At 41.4% G+C, this 16,677-nt stretch overlaps 1 protein-coding gene across 4 annotated transcripts in view; it reads left to right on the forward strand.

The window, feature by feature from the left end:
* Positions 1-16,677, forward strand: part of LOC124555391 (bone morphogenetic protein receptor type-2) — a 350,813-nt gene that overhangs the window by 293,512 nt on the left and 40,624 nt on the right. For all 4 annotated transcript variants that reach the window (XM_047129287.1, XM_047129285.1, XM_047129286.1 and 1 more), the window contains 2 exons: positions 3,447-3,642; positions 13,450-13,662. In XM_047129287.1, the coding sequence (XP_046985243.1) occupies positions 3,447-3,642; positions 13,450-13,662 (409 nt within the window). The remainder of the gene's footprint in view (positions 1-3,446; positions 3,643-13,449; positions 13,663-16,677) is intronic.

Consider the following 16,677-nt stretch of genomic DNA (forward strand, 5'->3'; position numbering starts at 1 on the left):
GTGAATTTGTTGATCATATTACTGACCAGGAACCAAGCAAGCTGAGTGTCAGAAATGTTATACAATGAAAAAATTATCCGAATGGGACAGCAAATGGTAGATGTGATGTACATGTGCAGACAAACAAATGATTTCAATTTCAGAAAAATTGGATGTTTTATTCAAGAGAAAGAGCTTCACAAATTGAACAAGTCAGTAATGCATTGGTCCACCTCTGGCCCTAATGCAAGCAGCTATTCAGCTTGACACTGATTGATGTATTGTTGGATGTCTTCCTAGGGATATCATGCCAAATTCTGTCTAATTGGCACGTTAGATTGCCAAATTCTGGGATGGTTGGAGGTTCTGTCCATAATGCTCCAAATGTTCTCTGCCTTGTAGAGACCCAGTGACTTTTTTGCCCAAGGTGAGGTTTGGCAAGCATGCAGACAAGCAGTAGCAGCTCACACCCTGTGTAGATGGGCGTTATCTTGCTGAAACGTAAGCCTGGGATGGCTTGCCTTGGAGGGCAACAAAACGGGGTGTAGAATGTAGCCCACATATCTCTGTGGTGTTAAGTTGCTACAGAGAACAACCAAAGGGGTTACACTATGAAGTGAAATGACACCCCAGACCTTCACTCCTGACTGTCAGGCTGTATGGCAAGTGACACTCAGGTTGGTGTCCTGTGGCTGTCCTGGGCAGCTCTGTCCATGTCTTCAGCCTGAAATCTCATTGACTGGAGTTGGATTGTCTTCAGTGATGAGTACCACTTCAAATTGAGCCCTGATGACCTCTGAAGACATGTCTAAAGATGCCCTGGACCGTGGTGGGATACCAACTTGATTGTCGCCTGGCATACAACCCAACAACCAGGAGTGATGGTCTAGAGTTACATTTCTTTTCATAGCAGGACCCCTTTAGTTGTCGTCTATGGTGCCCTTACAGCATGGTGGTATATTGACTATGTCCTCTGCCCCATTTCATCGCCCTTCATGGCAAGCCAGCCTAGGCTTTCATTTCAGGAAGATAATGCCCACACCCACAGGGAGTGAGTTTCTACTACTTGTCTTAATACCTGTCAAACCCTGCCTTGGCCAGTAAGGTCACCGGATCTCTCCCCAATTGAGAACATTTGGAGCATTATGGGTAGGACCCTCCAACCAGCTTGGGATTTTAACAATCAACACAACATTTGGATAGAATCTGGCATGATATCCCTCAACAACTCATATCAATCATTGCCAAGCTGAAAAACTGGTTGCATAAGAGCCAGAGTTGGACCAACATGTTATTGGCATGCTCAATTTGTAAAGCTCTTTCTCTTGAATAAATCATCCAGTTTTTCTGAAATTGTAATCATTTGTTCATCTGCACATGTACATCACATCTGATTTCCATCCCATTCAGATAATTCCTTCATGGTGGGTCATTTTTTTTGTCTTAGAATGTATGTGATCACACAAGATAACCCACATTCCTCTGAACTTTCGTGGGCATGGGCTCCTTTCTAGCATTTCGACTGGAGGAAGATCCATCATAGAAGAGATTGGAACCTTGAGGTTTGTGGTTGCTGAAGAGTATTCCATGCCAGTGGGCTGCTAATTGACTTTAATGACCATCGTGATCTACGGTGTGCTTTGTGGCACAAAAGCCATATAAATAGTGAACATCATTATTTAAAAAACACAACATATCCATATAATTGATTTGTTGTGCCTATCTGTGACTCAGCATCTCCAATATTGTTACATTCCATCCTGGATTTTCCATATGAATTTTGTCCGCAGCTCGTGGTTGTGAGGTAGCGTTCTCGCTTCCTGTGCACGGGTCCCAGGTTCAATTCCTGGCGGCGTCAGGGATTTTCCCTGCCTCGAGATGACTGGGTGTTGTTGTGTCATCTTCATCATCATCATTATTCATCCTTATTACGGTCAGAGGAAGGCAATGGCAAACCACCTCCAATAGGACCTTGCCTAGTACGGCGGTGCGGGTCTTCCGCATCGTCCCCTACGCTCCTCGGAGTATGGGACCTCATCATCATATGAATTTTGATGAAGTGTCTGTGCATTTAATTTTACAAAATAACACAAAATTTTGTTCTTCTTACAGTAAAGATTATCCCCGCACAAGCTGTAAAAATTATTTCACTGCTTTCCTTTTCTATTATGAAATTTCTTTAAGTTGTAACTAATGTTATCATTTGGTGGTTGCTACCATGAAATTTTTGATGTATGTGGACAGTGTGATGAAATTAATTTGTGCTGAAAAATGAAGGAAGAAAGTAACTGAGACATTTAACCAGCAATTTTTAAATATCACTGCACAAATTGCTGCAGGTCTACAGACAAGACAGAATACTCTAAATATAAAGAGTCCAATAGAAAGCTTGACCTTGAAGTATTACTTGGTTCTTTCAATTTGACATCAGTTATTGATTTACCCCAATAAAGCAGAACAAGTCTGGTGAAAAAAATCACGCATTTTTGTAGTTGCATAGACAGAACAAAGATACCCTCAAGAACTGTAAAGCAACTACAGACACTATGGCCACATAAATGAAGAAACAATGTATTATTTCAGTTTATTTGCATTATAAAAATTGAAAATTAAAAAAACATGTTTTGACTTGGAGACTCGACTCCACAACCCTTGGATGTACCATTTCAACCAAGTCAACCACTGCCCAGAACCTATGCTAACATAAATGCAGTTCAAGGTGGTTTGCAGAGCATAGATGTAGACGTAGATGTCTCACTTGACCAATGCCAAAAAATGGTATTTTCTCCAAACAGTTGGCCATCTGGAGCTCTAACTACTATTGCTTTCATTTCTGGCCATGCCCTACATATATCATAAATTTGGACTAAACTGGTCATGACAAGTAGGCATGGTCCTCTTGTGAGCTGAAGCATTTGGTACTAACACAAGAAGAGGTAGAGTACACAAGGGTTGAAATGTTCAATTCCAGCCAAATAAGAAGTAATATACCTTTGTGAAAAATAATTCAAAGAAATACCCCATTTTACTCTATGGAAAAATTCTTTTGCAACAGCAAATAAAACCCATGGGAAGTTCTTATTTTGTACACAGAATTGAAAATTCCTTTCATTTATTTCCTCCTTTTTACATAACGTTTAAGCTATTACCTCATAACCTGTACACTGTGTGTTTGACTTCTGTGACACTGTGTGTTTTAAATCTTAGGTGGTAAAGGAAAAATAATGCTGAACATCATTCTTTATAATGTTGATTACTACTACCGCATAATTATTATTGTTTTACTCATTATTATTAATATTCTATGCTCACACATACATTACTTGTATAAAAAAATAAAAATGAAAGAAATACCTGATTTAAGTAGAATATACCATGTCAATGGAAAATATTTTGTGTCTTCCACCCTTTTCTTATTTGTTTAACTGTTATTTGTGTTTTTAACTATGATTTTAAAATGATTTCAGGTTGGCACCTTACGCTACATGGCACCAGAAGTATTAGAGGGAGCAGTGAACCTTAGAGATTGTGAATCATCACTAAAGCAGATAGATGTGTATGCATTAGGATTAGTGCTATGGGAAATAGCAACACGGTGCGCAGATCTATATCAGCTTGGCACCTCTGTACCTCCTTATAGTATGCCTTTTGAAGCTGAAGTTGGTATGTTTGAGATGCAAACTCGATGTTTGTACTATTCATAAAACACATGTATCTATGTTTTGGTTGTAAGCTACTAATAATTCAAAAGAATAAATGGTGCTGACATTGATGATAATATACCTCATATTATGATACTACTGGGATATTTCTGTAGGTGAGGTGGAGGAGGAGGAGAAAGAGAGAGGAGGAGGAGGACAACAGTGACGATGAATATTAAATGTTTTACTGTCTTAATAACTGTTTGTGTATCTAAAGTACTTACTTTCTACGCCAGTACTAAATTTTCTTCTATGCCGGTGCTACTTTTGTCATACATAGCATTTAAGATTAAATGAAAAATGGCTCTGAGCACTATGGGACTTAACTTCTCAGGTCATCAGTCCCCTAGAACTTGGAACTACTTAAACCTAACCAACCTAAGGACATCACGCACACCCATGCCCGAGGCAGGATTCGAACCTGCGACTGTAGCGGTCGCGTGGTTTCAGACTGTACCGCCTAGATCCGCTCGGCCACCCTGGCCAGCTAAGATTAAATGAGAACACATTCATTAATGTATAGTGCTTTTACAGATCATGTTCTCATGAAATTGTGCTCTCCTCATTCACATTGCACATTTCATGTTCTGTCATCCAGTTTTGTCTTGTATGTTTACAATGAGTCTGGGTAGTGTTTCACAGTAATACTATTACAACCTGCAATTTAAATTTATGTAGTAGAAACGTGGACAAATGGTTGATCTTGTTAAGGTCCAGGACATTACATTATGCAAGCCCAAATTTGTGTGATTCTACTGTCATAGTCATCACACAGCATGCTTGTGGGAGGAAGTAAGGTATACCTTTCCTTGTCGTGTGATATCTGCTAACCAAACTGTTGAGTTTATTCAAAAGAATACAAATTAACCTCTGAGGACTTGTGTGAGCCATGACCTTAATATGTCTTTGCAAAGTGTCAGTCTCAGTACATGCCCATTTGAGTGTCTGCTTGATGTGTGTATCTATTATTGTGTCACATCTTGGGCTGTGTTTCATGTTATGTTCCTCGTACACTATATCCTGTAGTCCTCATTACAGTACAGTGTGTGAGTTTGTTTTGACATGAAGTGCTCTGATAAAGTGTACAGTACTACGTTAATCACTGTTATAAGTAGAAGTAATTTACTGGCAGTATCCACATGTGGACCGATGTGCATTAGAACTCTCAACACGAACTTTAAAAACAAGCCTTTTCATGATTCATATTGTCTTTGTTGTAGCACATCCCACTACAGCACTATTACACTGACTAAACTAAACAAGAATGGTTCTTCTCTGGATATTCTTTCTCTTGTCCTTAAATTCAGCTTAGTGAAAAATTCCAGACTGATAAATGTATTCAAGAATCGATTGGCTGAGTGTTTCAAATGATGGGCACACAGGGTAGCCGTGCGGTCTGAGGCGTCTTTTCACGGTTCGTGCGGCTCCCCCCGTTGGAGGTTCGAGTCCTCCCTTGGGCATAGGTGTGTGTGTTGTCCTTAGCGTAAGTTAGTTTAAGTTAGATTAAGTAGTGCATAAGCCTAGGGACTGATGACCTCAGCAGTTTGGTCCCATAGACCTTACCACAAATTTCAATTTTTTTTTAAGTGACATGGATGACTTCTAATTTTTTAGAGTTCTTCTAATGACTCTGTCTAGTATCTGCCTTCACCACAGCTAGTTTTGTATAGTCATTCTTAAATTGCACAGAATGATCACCCTTAGCTACTTGACAGTTGTGACCAATTACAGTGAGTGAGTGGTACAGGTGCTATAAAATAAAATAGAAGAGTGGGCTAGCTTTGTGAGATGAAGTAATGAAGGCAGTAGATGATAAAATAGGCAGAAACGCAAGACCCAGTAGATATCCTCAATTCATTGTGGAGTTGCTTCTTCCTGGTACCAGAAATTTTTATACCTTCAGTTGTCCATTAAAGTTTCATATTCATTTTGTTACATTTGCTTTTAAATGTAAACGTTTCATTAAACATTTGAAGAAAACTACATAAAAGTTTGTCAAAGTTAGTACTACTTGAAATATAGTTGTCAGGAGGCCATTGAAACTGTCTTAACTTATTCTTTAATATAGTTAATTTTTTTCACTGAAGTTCCTTTTTCAGATGTCTTTTGTTACATGAAATTTCTCTTTTAATTTTTGATGGTTCAGTGAATAATGCAGAGTGGGCAGAGATTCCTGTATCTAAGAAAACTTTATAAACATCTTCAAACACAAAAATTTGTTAAGATATTATCAGTACAGGTCACTGACCATGCATTTTCCCTTGTGGGTCACATTAAGTTTACTTTGAAGCCAAAGCTCTTTATTATGTCCCCGAATTTGGACACATCATTTCCTTCAGCTATGATATTAATATTTAAGTCAGCAGCTGTTACACTCTTTTTCATTTTGTTTTTATTTAGAGTTTTAAGCAGGCACCGAACTTTGGCCAGAAAAGCTTCAGTTGTTGCTTTCTCTGGTACTCTGTAAACAGAGACTACTGTGACATTTAGATCCCTTAACTTGACACAGTTGTTCTTAAATATACACCCTTCATTCAAATAATTAAAATCATTTCTCATTTCATATCAGAGCAACGAAGTATGCCCGAGTCTCCACCCAGTTTTTCCCATCTACAATAGCTGTTGGCTACTTCAAAATTTTTGATTTTTACTAAGAACTTTAATATTATAATCTGTAATCTAATGTTCATTGAATCAAATAACTTTCATAATTTTAAACTCAAAAATAATAATTTGTGGCTCACCATCTTTATGACTTTTGTTTGAAAACTCAGCACCTTAGCATTTGTATTCCCATGCATAATAAAGTGACATCCTTTCTTATGTATCATTTCAAATCTACTTGTTCCTAGCTAATGTTCTGGTCTTACAATTTTTGTTACCAAACACTGTTTATCACCCCCAGCCTTCTTCATAAATTTTCCCTATTATTTAGATTTTATGTATGTCAATGGGCATTTTTACTAAGACTGTCTTTACCCATGCATTTACTGCTTATGAACTTATTAAGACTAGTATACACAGCTCATAACAGTGTTACAGTTTATTTATATCACAGTTAATACTCTCTCTATATTGGTCACTGACAGATTTGCTGTAGACAGTACCAGTCATTATGGTTCTATATGTTTTGTAGAGGTTACTGGATCTCCTGGAAGAACAGCATGCATTCAGGAAGGGGAGATCAACAACAGATTTAATTTTTACTCTCTGACAGTTAATGGAAAAATACCATAAACTTAACTGAGATGTGTGGTTAGCCTTTCTTGATATAAAGAAAATGTTTGATGTTGCGAGCAAGGAAAAGATGTTGGAAATTCTAATAAAGAAAACTGTAATACAGGATGGCATGATATACAGGATCAAGAATTTGTCTCAAGATACCAACAGTCAAGTCAAAACACCCGTAGGAATGACTGAAACCTTTGGCATGAAATCTGGTTGGTGACAGGGTAGTCCTGATACCCGAGAGAACATCTATTATGGAATTTGGCACTATCACATTTCTGAGCATGGTATCACCTACAACAAGGAATTGTCTCTTTTTTTTTCATTACTAAGAAACTCCTTTTTCTCTTTACTATATTTTACACTTCTTCACTTAGCTTCCAGTATTTGAGATATATGTAGAAGTTTCTTCTGTAGGTGCAATAGATTCTTTGTTTGAATGAACAGGTGTATCTTTCTGCCTGTTTTTAATTTTGTGAAAATAAATAATATTGTGGCCTAAATAAACAGGCATCCAGTTAGAATCTATCAAGAGCTTTGAAATGCTTGGCCAAAGATTTAAGAGCTAGAGGTACTGTCGTAGTTACAAAGTACTGCTAAGATGGTCTTGACTCTAATGTTAAAGATTTGTGAAACACTAAAAGTGTGTCAAATCTAGAAGAAAATTACTATCTCCAAAGAAGCACAAGCAAATAGCTGTCAGAATAAACACTCTGTCAGTTTAACATATTGCTATATCAGTGAGTAGCTGGATGTCGGCTCATGCATCAGAACCTAGGAAATTAATGGATGAAGCTGCAAGGTGGAAGGGCCGCCTGCATAAGAGAACACAATACCAAGCAGAAACTGAGCTAAACATAGCTGACTGACAGTGGACAAGGCACAGACTAGGACAGTGCAGAGCAACCTATGCAACAGTAAGGTCCCAAATGAAAGCCTTTGCCACAGTGATGTCAGCAGGTCAAGAAGAAAGAGAGAGACAAAGTGCAATGTGACCAGAAAGAACATCCAAGTGCCAAGCAAGGTTGTTATTGAATAGTCGATAGTACAGTGATGATAGTAACTGACAGTATTAGAATTGAGTGTAGAACTGGCTGGCCATTCACTGGGTGGCCGTTTTTATGCCAGCTATGAGGAACACTATTGGCAGGCGTATTCATGTGGTGAGACAGATGGTGCCGGCGTGATACTATGCCCTCTAACGATCATCTAGGTCCATTTCCTCCGGCAGACATTCTACTTCCATGGAGCCTGATACCAGATCCCCCACCCCTTGAAACAGGTGCTTATGGGTGGAACTGCCCAGGACAGTGCCATGGGGCATGGAATAGAGGTGCAGGTGAAGACACGGTCCTATCGACTGCTGGCTGTAGGATGGGAGTGCATCCACAAGCATCCATCAGGGCGTTGCTGGCAGTGGGTGTGCCAGGGTGTTCCCATGATCTACAATCATGCAGAAAGTATTGCTGGTGCAACAATGGGGAGTAAAAAGCAGCCACCAGAAAGCAGTGGAGGAGGTGGCACTCAAGGGTGGAGGTGGTTGTGGTGACAGTACTCAAGCCCCTTCTATGTTTGGACAGATGTAACTTGCCATCCGTTGGTCTCCACTACTGCACTCGGCATCCAAACCTCAGTACTCCTGTAGGTGTGAGACCACACAGCCATGCCATGCGCATGATGCCAGGAGGGATGAGAGCGAGTCTTGAGAAGGGGGCAGCATCAGATGATGAAGCAGGGTGACACCCAACATAGTGGCAGATGATTAGACAGCTTTTCCCATTTGCTGCATAAAAGTTCAAATGAGATGTTTTGGTTCACCATTTGAGGGAAGATGAAAAAGAGGGCTGCAAATATGTTTGATGCCTTAAGCTTTACAGAAATCTTTGACGGCAGACTCTGTGAATTTTGGCCCATTATCGGAGACCAATATGTGAGGCAATCCTTACATAACTGAGACCTGTTTCAAGACAGTGATGGTAGCATCAGTTGTGGTGGGCACCATGCATATTGCATGGTTATTTCAAATAGCATTGACAGTGAGCAATCAACGACATTGGCACTAAAAACTGGCCTGCAAAATTGAGATGGATGTGGTTCCAGGGAAGACGGGGTGAAAAGGGGGGGGGGGGGATGGAGGAGGAGGAGGAGATCTTGTGCAGCCGTGAACCATTTTTTTATGTTAGTTTTGACCCCCAGCCAGTACACATGTTGGCAAACAAACACTTTCACACGGGACATCCCCCAATGTCCTAGGTGCAGAAAGCTCAACACCTGGGGCATGACTATTCGGTTCACATCCATCTCAGTGTACAGGAGAATGACGTCAACAACAACTGAGAGCCTGTGAGAAATATGTTTCCAGGAGCTGAGCTCGGTCACCAGCCATTCGATGAGATACGTTGGCCAACCAAAGGTCACATAGCTGAGGACCTGTCGCATCGTGGGGTCCCAGCATTTGGCGGTGTGACCCAAGCAGCTATAATGGGGCAACTGTCAAATCTATTTTTCTGCTCGGAATTGATGTGGAGGCAGAGGACCTCGTGTTAGTCAAAATCAGAGTCCAAGCCAGGGGGTAGATGCAACAATGTGTCAGCTTATGCCAGATGGTGTAATCTTGTGCACTCAGGAACAAGGTCCAGTATTGGAGGCACTGGGCTGTCCAGTCCAGGAGGCTGGGGTATAGGCTGAATAATGCCACCAATAGCTTGTGGTCTGTAAGTAGGGTGAACTTCATCTCAGAAAGGTACACATGAATTTTTTAACAGCAAACACTATCACCAATGTGTCATTTTTGATCTGGGAATAGTTTTGGTGTGCAGGGGTCAATGTTTTGGATGCTTGCAGGATGTTTGGAAATTTCCATTATAGACTTTTAGGACTTGTAGAGCGGAGCAAGTACATAACATATTCAATAGGGATCTATATCCACAAATGAGGTTTCAATTCAGATGTGTAACGTGTTAATGTCTGCTGAGGGGAAAAGCCTCACTGTTGCTTATCCTGGTACGCAATAGGATAGTCAGGATGACATGTATTGTGTCATATGGTCACTGAATGTGAAATAACATTGTTGTAATGCATCAGTACTGTTCTGTGTATACAGTATGCTGGGTTCTTTTTTGTTTTGGAATAATTTAAACATGTAATATTTAAGTGTTAATACAATCAGATGAGTTTAAGAGATTAATAAGTGTTTCGTTAGGTTTCCTCTCAAATTGTTACATGATAATTGTACTGTGCCATGCCTAATTCAGTTTCTCAAGCAGAAGTGGATGAGTTAAACATCTGAACTGTAATCATTGTAAAACAGAAATGGTATGTTTTTGAATATGGGTTCCCATTCAAAATATTGTGTACTCACTCCCCTCTACAAGTCATAGAAGTTTGTAACAGGAGTTCCTGAACACCCTGTATGCTATAGGCTGCTCAGAGTCATTCCCATTCCTGTGCACCAAGACCACCTTGATGGTGTACGTAGATGTGTTTGGCACCACAACCATGCGTTACTGGATGAGAATGGTATGAGGCAAGGAGTGGATTTCAGCACGGCTTTCAATTAGTTAAAAGCCTGGTTGCAGTCAGGAGTCCAGTCATAAGGCACGCACTTTCTACTCAACTGATTGAGGGATTGCACCATGTGGACTGTGTGAGGTAAGAACATGGAATAATAGTTGATTATGCTCAAAAACATCTGTGATTCAGGTAATTTCATCATCTGGGGTAAGGAATCTACTGCGGCATGATTCCAGTCAGTGGGCTGATTTCCTCTTTGGTCAGCCAATGTCCCAAATACTGAACTTCTTACTGAAAAACATGCACTTCTCCAAACCACAATGCAGATCTGTGTCCTGTAGGGTTGTAAAAAAGGGTTTGCAAATGCTCCTGGTGGGAGGGTCCCATAACAGTAATCAGCTAAGTAATTAATTCAAGTCAGAATTAGCTGGGCTTGCTGTTCCAGAAACCTTTGGAAAATTGCTGGGGCCAAGGAAATGCCAAATGTGAGTTACTTGTACTTATATAATCCAAAAGACATGTTAATGATGACAGTGTTCTGGGATTCCTCATCTAAGGGTATAGCTGGAGGTAAGCACTGGTAAGGTCAGTCTTGGCACAGTATTCCCCTGCTGCATGTTTGGTGAGGAGGCCTTGCTACCAGGGGATATGATTTCACTTGAAATTGGACATTGATGGTAGCCTTGAAATCTTCACACATTTGGAGAGAACCATTGCGCTTTCTGATGACTAGTGGAAAGGCTCGTTTTAGATTTCACCAGCTCGATAACAGCCACAGCCTGGAGATGGTCTAGCTGCTGCTTTGCAGCAGCACATAAGGTAACTGCAATTGCTCTTTCATGCTAAAAACGAGGCGTGGTGTCTGGCCGAGATTGATGCTCGCTTGAAAGTCTGAGGCACACACCCAATACACTGAAATAAAGAATAAAGAACACAGTGTGGAGATTGTCCAGTTCCCCGATAGTGGCTGCAGTTGATACAACTGTAACTTCATCAGAAATAGAAAACCCAAACAGTATAAAGGTCAAAAATGTTTGTAACAGATGGGTGGTCAATGACAAAGAACATAATGAGCCGCATAATGCATTTGTAGACTGCAATGGTCAAGAACTGCCCACGTAGTGGACCAGACACTTCGCTGTAGACCGCCAAACACTTAAATGGTGTGAACAACTCGGGTGAGCTCAGTTGTGCATATATTGCCTGATTTATTGAAGAAACAGTGTCCCTTGTATCCACCTGGAAACAGACATGCTGGTGAGAAATGCGAAGTGTGAGGAACAAATTCTCCATGAAGGGTTGCCAGAGGGACCACTGAGTGCAGCACATGTATAGTGTCCTAGTGCACTCGTGGGGTGGGATCAGAGCAGGTTGCATGGCTTTGACACACTGAATTGAGCTGCACCTCTTTGTCAGCACATGCAGGACCCATAGCAATCAGAATAGTCTGCTCGGGAATGAGCAGAACAACACTGTAGTCATGAAGGGAGCAGCCCCTGTGACTACCGCCAAGGGGCGATCAGATCATTGGACACCGTAGGAATCTTGGATGACTGATGTTGTTGTTGTTGATGATGATGATGATGATGATGATGATGATGATGATGATGATGATGATGCAACCTGGGGGTTTGTCCTATGCCTGTGATGTGGGGTGGAATACGTGGCGATGCATTAACCACTGCAACTTCTGGCCTCACATTGAGTCATTCTTAGCAGCCTGCCCAAATTTGAACAAGTGTGTGATGTGGAAGATGTCCTCCAATGATAGGCTATCCAGTTTAATTGCCACTGTGTGGACCTCTGGATCAGGTGCCAGTTGAACCATAACGTCAAAAATAAGGAGACTTGATTGGGGCAAGTGAAGTCGCATTTGTGCTGAGATCTTGTAAGTCAGTGACCCAGGAGCAGTATGATTATCCAGGCTGTCAATGGTATTTGTGAAACTCAAGTCTGGAGGCAACCACAAGATATCTCTGTGAATAATAATTTGCCAACAGAACACGTATCTCCTGAAAGGAGATCACAGCAAGGGCAGACAGAGGTGCTAATTTTTGGAGCAGAAATAGCATGTTCAGTGAAACCCATGACAGAAATAATAATCACTGCAATGAATCATCCGTGACTTAAAACATCATGGTATGTTGCTTTAGTTGATGCAAATGTGTGTCCCAGTCCAATGTAGCAACACTGATAGATGGAAATAACAGAGGATGTATGGAGACATTGAGTGTGTGTGGTGTTGAGGCCTGGAGCAAACTGTCCTCGTGCACTGGGAGTTTGTCTGCAAGAAGATGAAGTGACTTTTGCAACAAGTCTATCTGTAGCTGTCATGGTTGCATTAGCTGCTGCTGTTGCTTCAGCAGGCAGACCAATTGCCAATGCTGTATTCACGAGTAGCCTGATAACAGCACACGTGTCAGAATGCAGAAGAGAAATGGGTGACGCTTCAAGGCGGTAAGGTCACCTGTGAAAGAGGACATGATAGCTAGCAGTAGTCGAGCTAACCACAGCTGATTGAAGGTGGACTGTAACCACCAACTGGGGCCATTTCCTCCAGCCAGCATTCAGCTTCAACAGAGCCTGGTACCAGACAAATGATGCACATAATGCAATAGTTGAAATGTATTGAGGAATTATGAAGAGAGTTTGAAAATGTACAAAATAATCAAGATCACTTTAAAAGTAGTGGAGTAAAAAGAATTATAATAGTATTTTGGCGACAAACTTGGAATTATATTAACAATAGAATTCAGTGATTGAGATGACAAATAATTTGCAATATTGATAATGTGACAGTGATGAAACAAGAAAATTCAGACAGCCATCCACTTTGTGAAAATAGAATAATGCAGCATTGCATCTTTTCACTCATGTACTCATTCTAGACAGTGTGAAAGTTTTAATTAGACACACACACATTTCTTATATTTCTGGAAAATCTCTTAACAGTTTTTGTATAAGTTGTGTATACACTATAATATGCTATAGTTTCACAATACATTCATTAGACAAATCCATGTTCTAGGTCACCATCCAACATTTGAACAGATGCAGGTGCTTGTCTCTCGACACAAAGCTCGTCCTTTGTTTCCGGAGGGGTGGCGTGACTGGGCTGCTGTGAGGCTGTTGAGAGAAACAATAGAAGACTGCTGGGACCAGGATGCAGAGGCAAGATTGACTGCCCTCTGTGTTGAAGAGAGGATTCAAGAACTGCCATCACTTTGGGATCGCATGAGAGGTAGAACACGAAACATTTATTTCAAATGCATGAAATAATAAATGTATTAGCTTCTCACAAACTACAACTTCCTTAATGCTATCACTACATTAGAAACTCTTGCCCTTCAAGAGTTGGAACAGCATTCCCAGCACCATCTGAGGAAGCTGCCTCAGCTTATCCTGTCTTATGCATGCCTGGGATTACTTATAACCTACAACTTTGATGCAATCCTTCTATAAACCCCTCATAGCTCCCCAACTATGCCTTGCTGACTTGCTCTGCCTTCAATGTCTCCAAACACTTCCTCCGCCCACCATGAAAAACACTGCTCTTGAACACTGATCCTGTAACACTGTTCTCAACCTTTCTGCCAAAATTCTGACCACTGCAGAAGTCTCAGCATTGTCTAAAGGCCTCACTTCTAGTGCAAAACCCAAGTTCAACCATACTAGACTTACGAAGGACATTCTTTTCTTCACTTGTTCTCCTCAGTGGAAATATTTCTTTGCCATGCACCCCACTGACATCAACCAAAACCTCACACTGAATCTTGTTTAAAACGGTTCCAAGTTCCCTCCAACCAAGATCCCACTCCAATTCCACCCAGTAATCCTCTGGTTATCTTTCAGGAATTCCTCACTTCCAACTTGACCTCACTTTCCTTTCCTAAATCTCTCCCCAGTGAGTTCGACATCAGTCCTATGGAACACAAGGCTGTCAGTAACCTGAAAACCAATTGCGACCCTGTTATCCTTCCCACAAACAAAGGCTCCACCACAGTGGTCATGAATTGTAGTGACAATGTGGTTGAGGGCATTTTCCAGTTTTCTGATACCTCTACATACAAACCTTATGACCATTATCCCATCCAGGAAGTCCAAGAGAACCAACAGCAACTATCCAAGGCCTTAGGTCCATCCTAAGACCTGACACCTGAATCCATGTCCCTCCTCACACCAACAGCCATCCCCCTTCCCAACTCCTAACTATTAACTGCTCCAGAAACCCAACCCCACATTCTCCCCACTGGTTGTCCGATTGTGGCTGGATACAATGTTCCCACAGAATGAACGTCCGCCTTTGTTGACCAACACCTCCATGACTATTGCACATAACCTCCTCGCCTACATTGCTCACCTCCTTTACCACCTGTTCCATTACCACCATTTTGGTCACTATGGATCCTACTTCCTTACACACCATAATTCCCCACGTCCATTGCCTTACAGCCGTGGATCACTGCCTTTCCCAACAGCGTCCTGATACCGAGCCCACCACCTTATACTTTCTTCCCCACTCCCTCCCTACCTCCATGTGCCAAGGCAACAGCTGTCAATAATCGATACTCAGTAATCAGCCAGCCATGTCCTGACCCACAATTATTTCACTTTCAAAAGCCAAATCTACAAACAATTCCGTGGTACTGCCATGGGAACTGACACAGCACCATTCTATGCCGACTTATTTATGGGTCTTCTGGAGGAATCCTTCCTATCGCATCGACACCTAACCCCTTGTCTGGTTCAGATTCATTGATGATATTTTAATGTTCTGGACCCATGACAGGAACAATTTGTTATTTCCTCCATAATCTCTACACTTACTCAGAAATCCACTTAACCTAGTCCTCCTCAATTTGACAAACCACCTTCATAGGTGTTGTTCTTCACCTCTCAGATGGCTTCATAAATACATCTGTTCATATCAAGTGCACTAACCACCAAGAGTACATCCAATTCGACATCTGTCACCAATTCTATATGAAAAAGTCTCTTCCTTACAGCCTCGCTACCTGTGAATGCTGCATCTGCAGTGAAAAAGTAGGAGTTGTCAGAATTTACCAATAACCTTTCCAGAAGCTTCATTGGCAGGCAATATCCTATCCAGATCATCCATAAACAGATCTCACATGCTATCTCCTCCTCTGACACCAGTAAACTTGCTAACCACCCACCAATCAGCAATTCTCTGAACACCTAGTATCACTCTAGCCTTGAAAAGCTCAACCACATCATTCAATCGGGGGTTGCCTACCTTTTGCCATACCCTGAGATGGGGGATATCCTACTGGAAATACTGCTCACATCATACAGAGTAGTGATCCACTGCCCAGCCAACTATACAGAATATCCTTGCCTATCCCTACTCCAATCCTTTTCCAATCCTGCACTTCTTGTGGTCAACCCAGCTGTACATTTTCTATGAGCTACAAGGTGGGAATTGTCTCTCCAGAATACCCTGTGCTCCTGCAGTCCCCCTGTCCTGAATCTCTGCTATCATATTTCACACTGCCTCACCTTACCTTCTCTCTTTTGTCCACAGGACTCCACCTTCATCCAGATCATGTACTGCCTTCTCCAATAATACAGACATTCTCTCTCTGTGTCTCTCCCTTTCTCTCTCCCCCCCCCCCCCCCTTTCTCTCATCCCATCTTCCTCCATCCATCACCCCTCTTCCCTTCATTTGCTATCCTCTCCCTTTTTCTCCCCTCACCTTGTCTCTCACTTTGTTTCCATCTTACTCTTCTTCAGCTTCCCTCTTTTTGCCACTTCTCCCTTTCTCTATCACTTACATGCTCTACCCTCTGAACTCGTTTTGTATTGTTGGGCAGCCACTGTGTCATCTGTTAAAAGACCTCTCACTGTCTCGCTACCCTCTCCTTGCCTCATACTTTCTTCCCCACTCCCTCCCTACTTCCATGTGCCAAGGCAACAGCAGTCAATAATCGATACTCAGTAATCAATAATCAGTCTCGCTGTGACCACAGGAGTGTGTGTTTGGGTGTCTGTGTGGTTATGTGTGTGAATATGTGTACATTTATGAGAAAAAGAGCAAGAGCTCGAAAGTTAGTGGGAGTATTGTTTTCTGTTACATGTTTCTGTGTACCTCACATCAGTTTGAATTAAGGGGCCTTATCTTTTTTCTTCACAATGAAATTAAATTAAAAACAAACTTTTTTATTGTAAAGTGCAGGGTAACACTTTTGTGAACACAGATGGAAGTGACCACAAACATTACTTGTTCATGTATAA

Source organism: Schistocerca americana, chromosome X (assembly GCF_021461395.2).
Source record: "Schistocerca americana isolate TAMUIC-IGC-003095 chromosome X, iqSchAmer2.1, whole genome shotgun sequence".
NCBI lineage: Eukaryota > Metazoa > Arthropoda > Insecta > Orthoptera > Acrididae > Schistocerca > Schistocerca americana.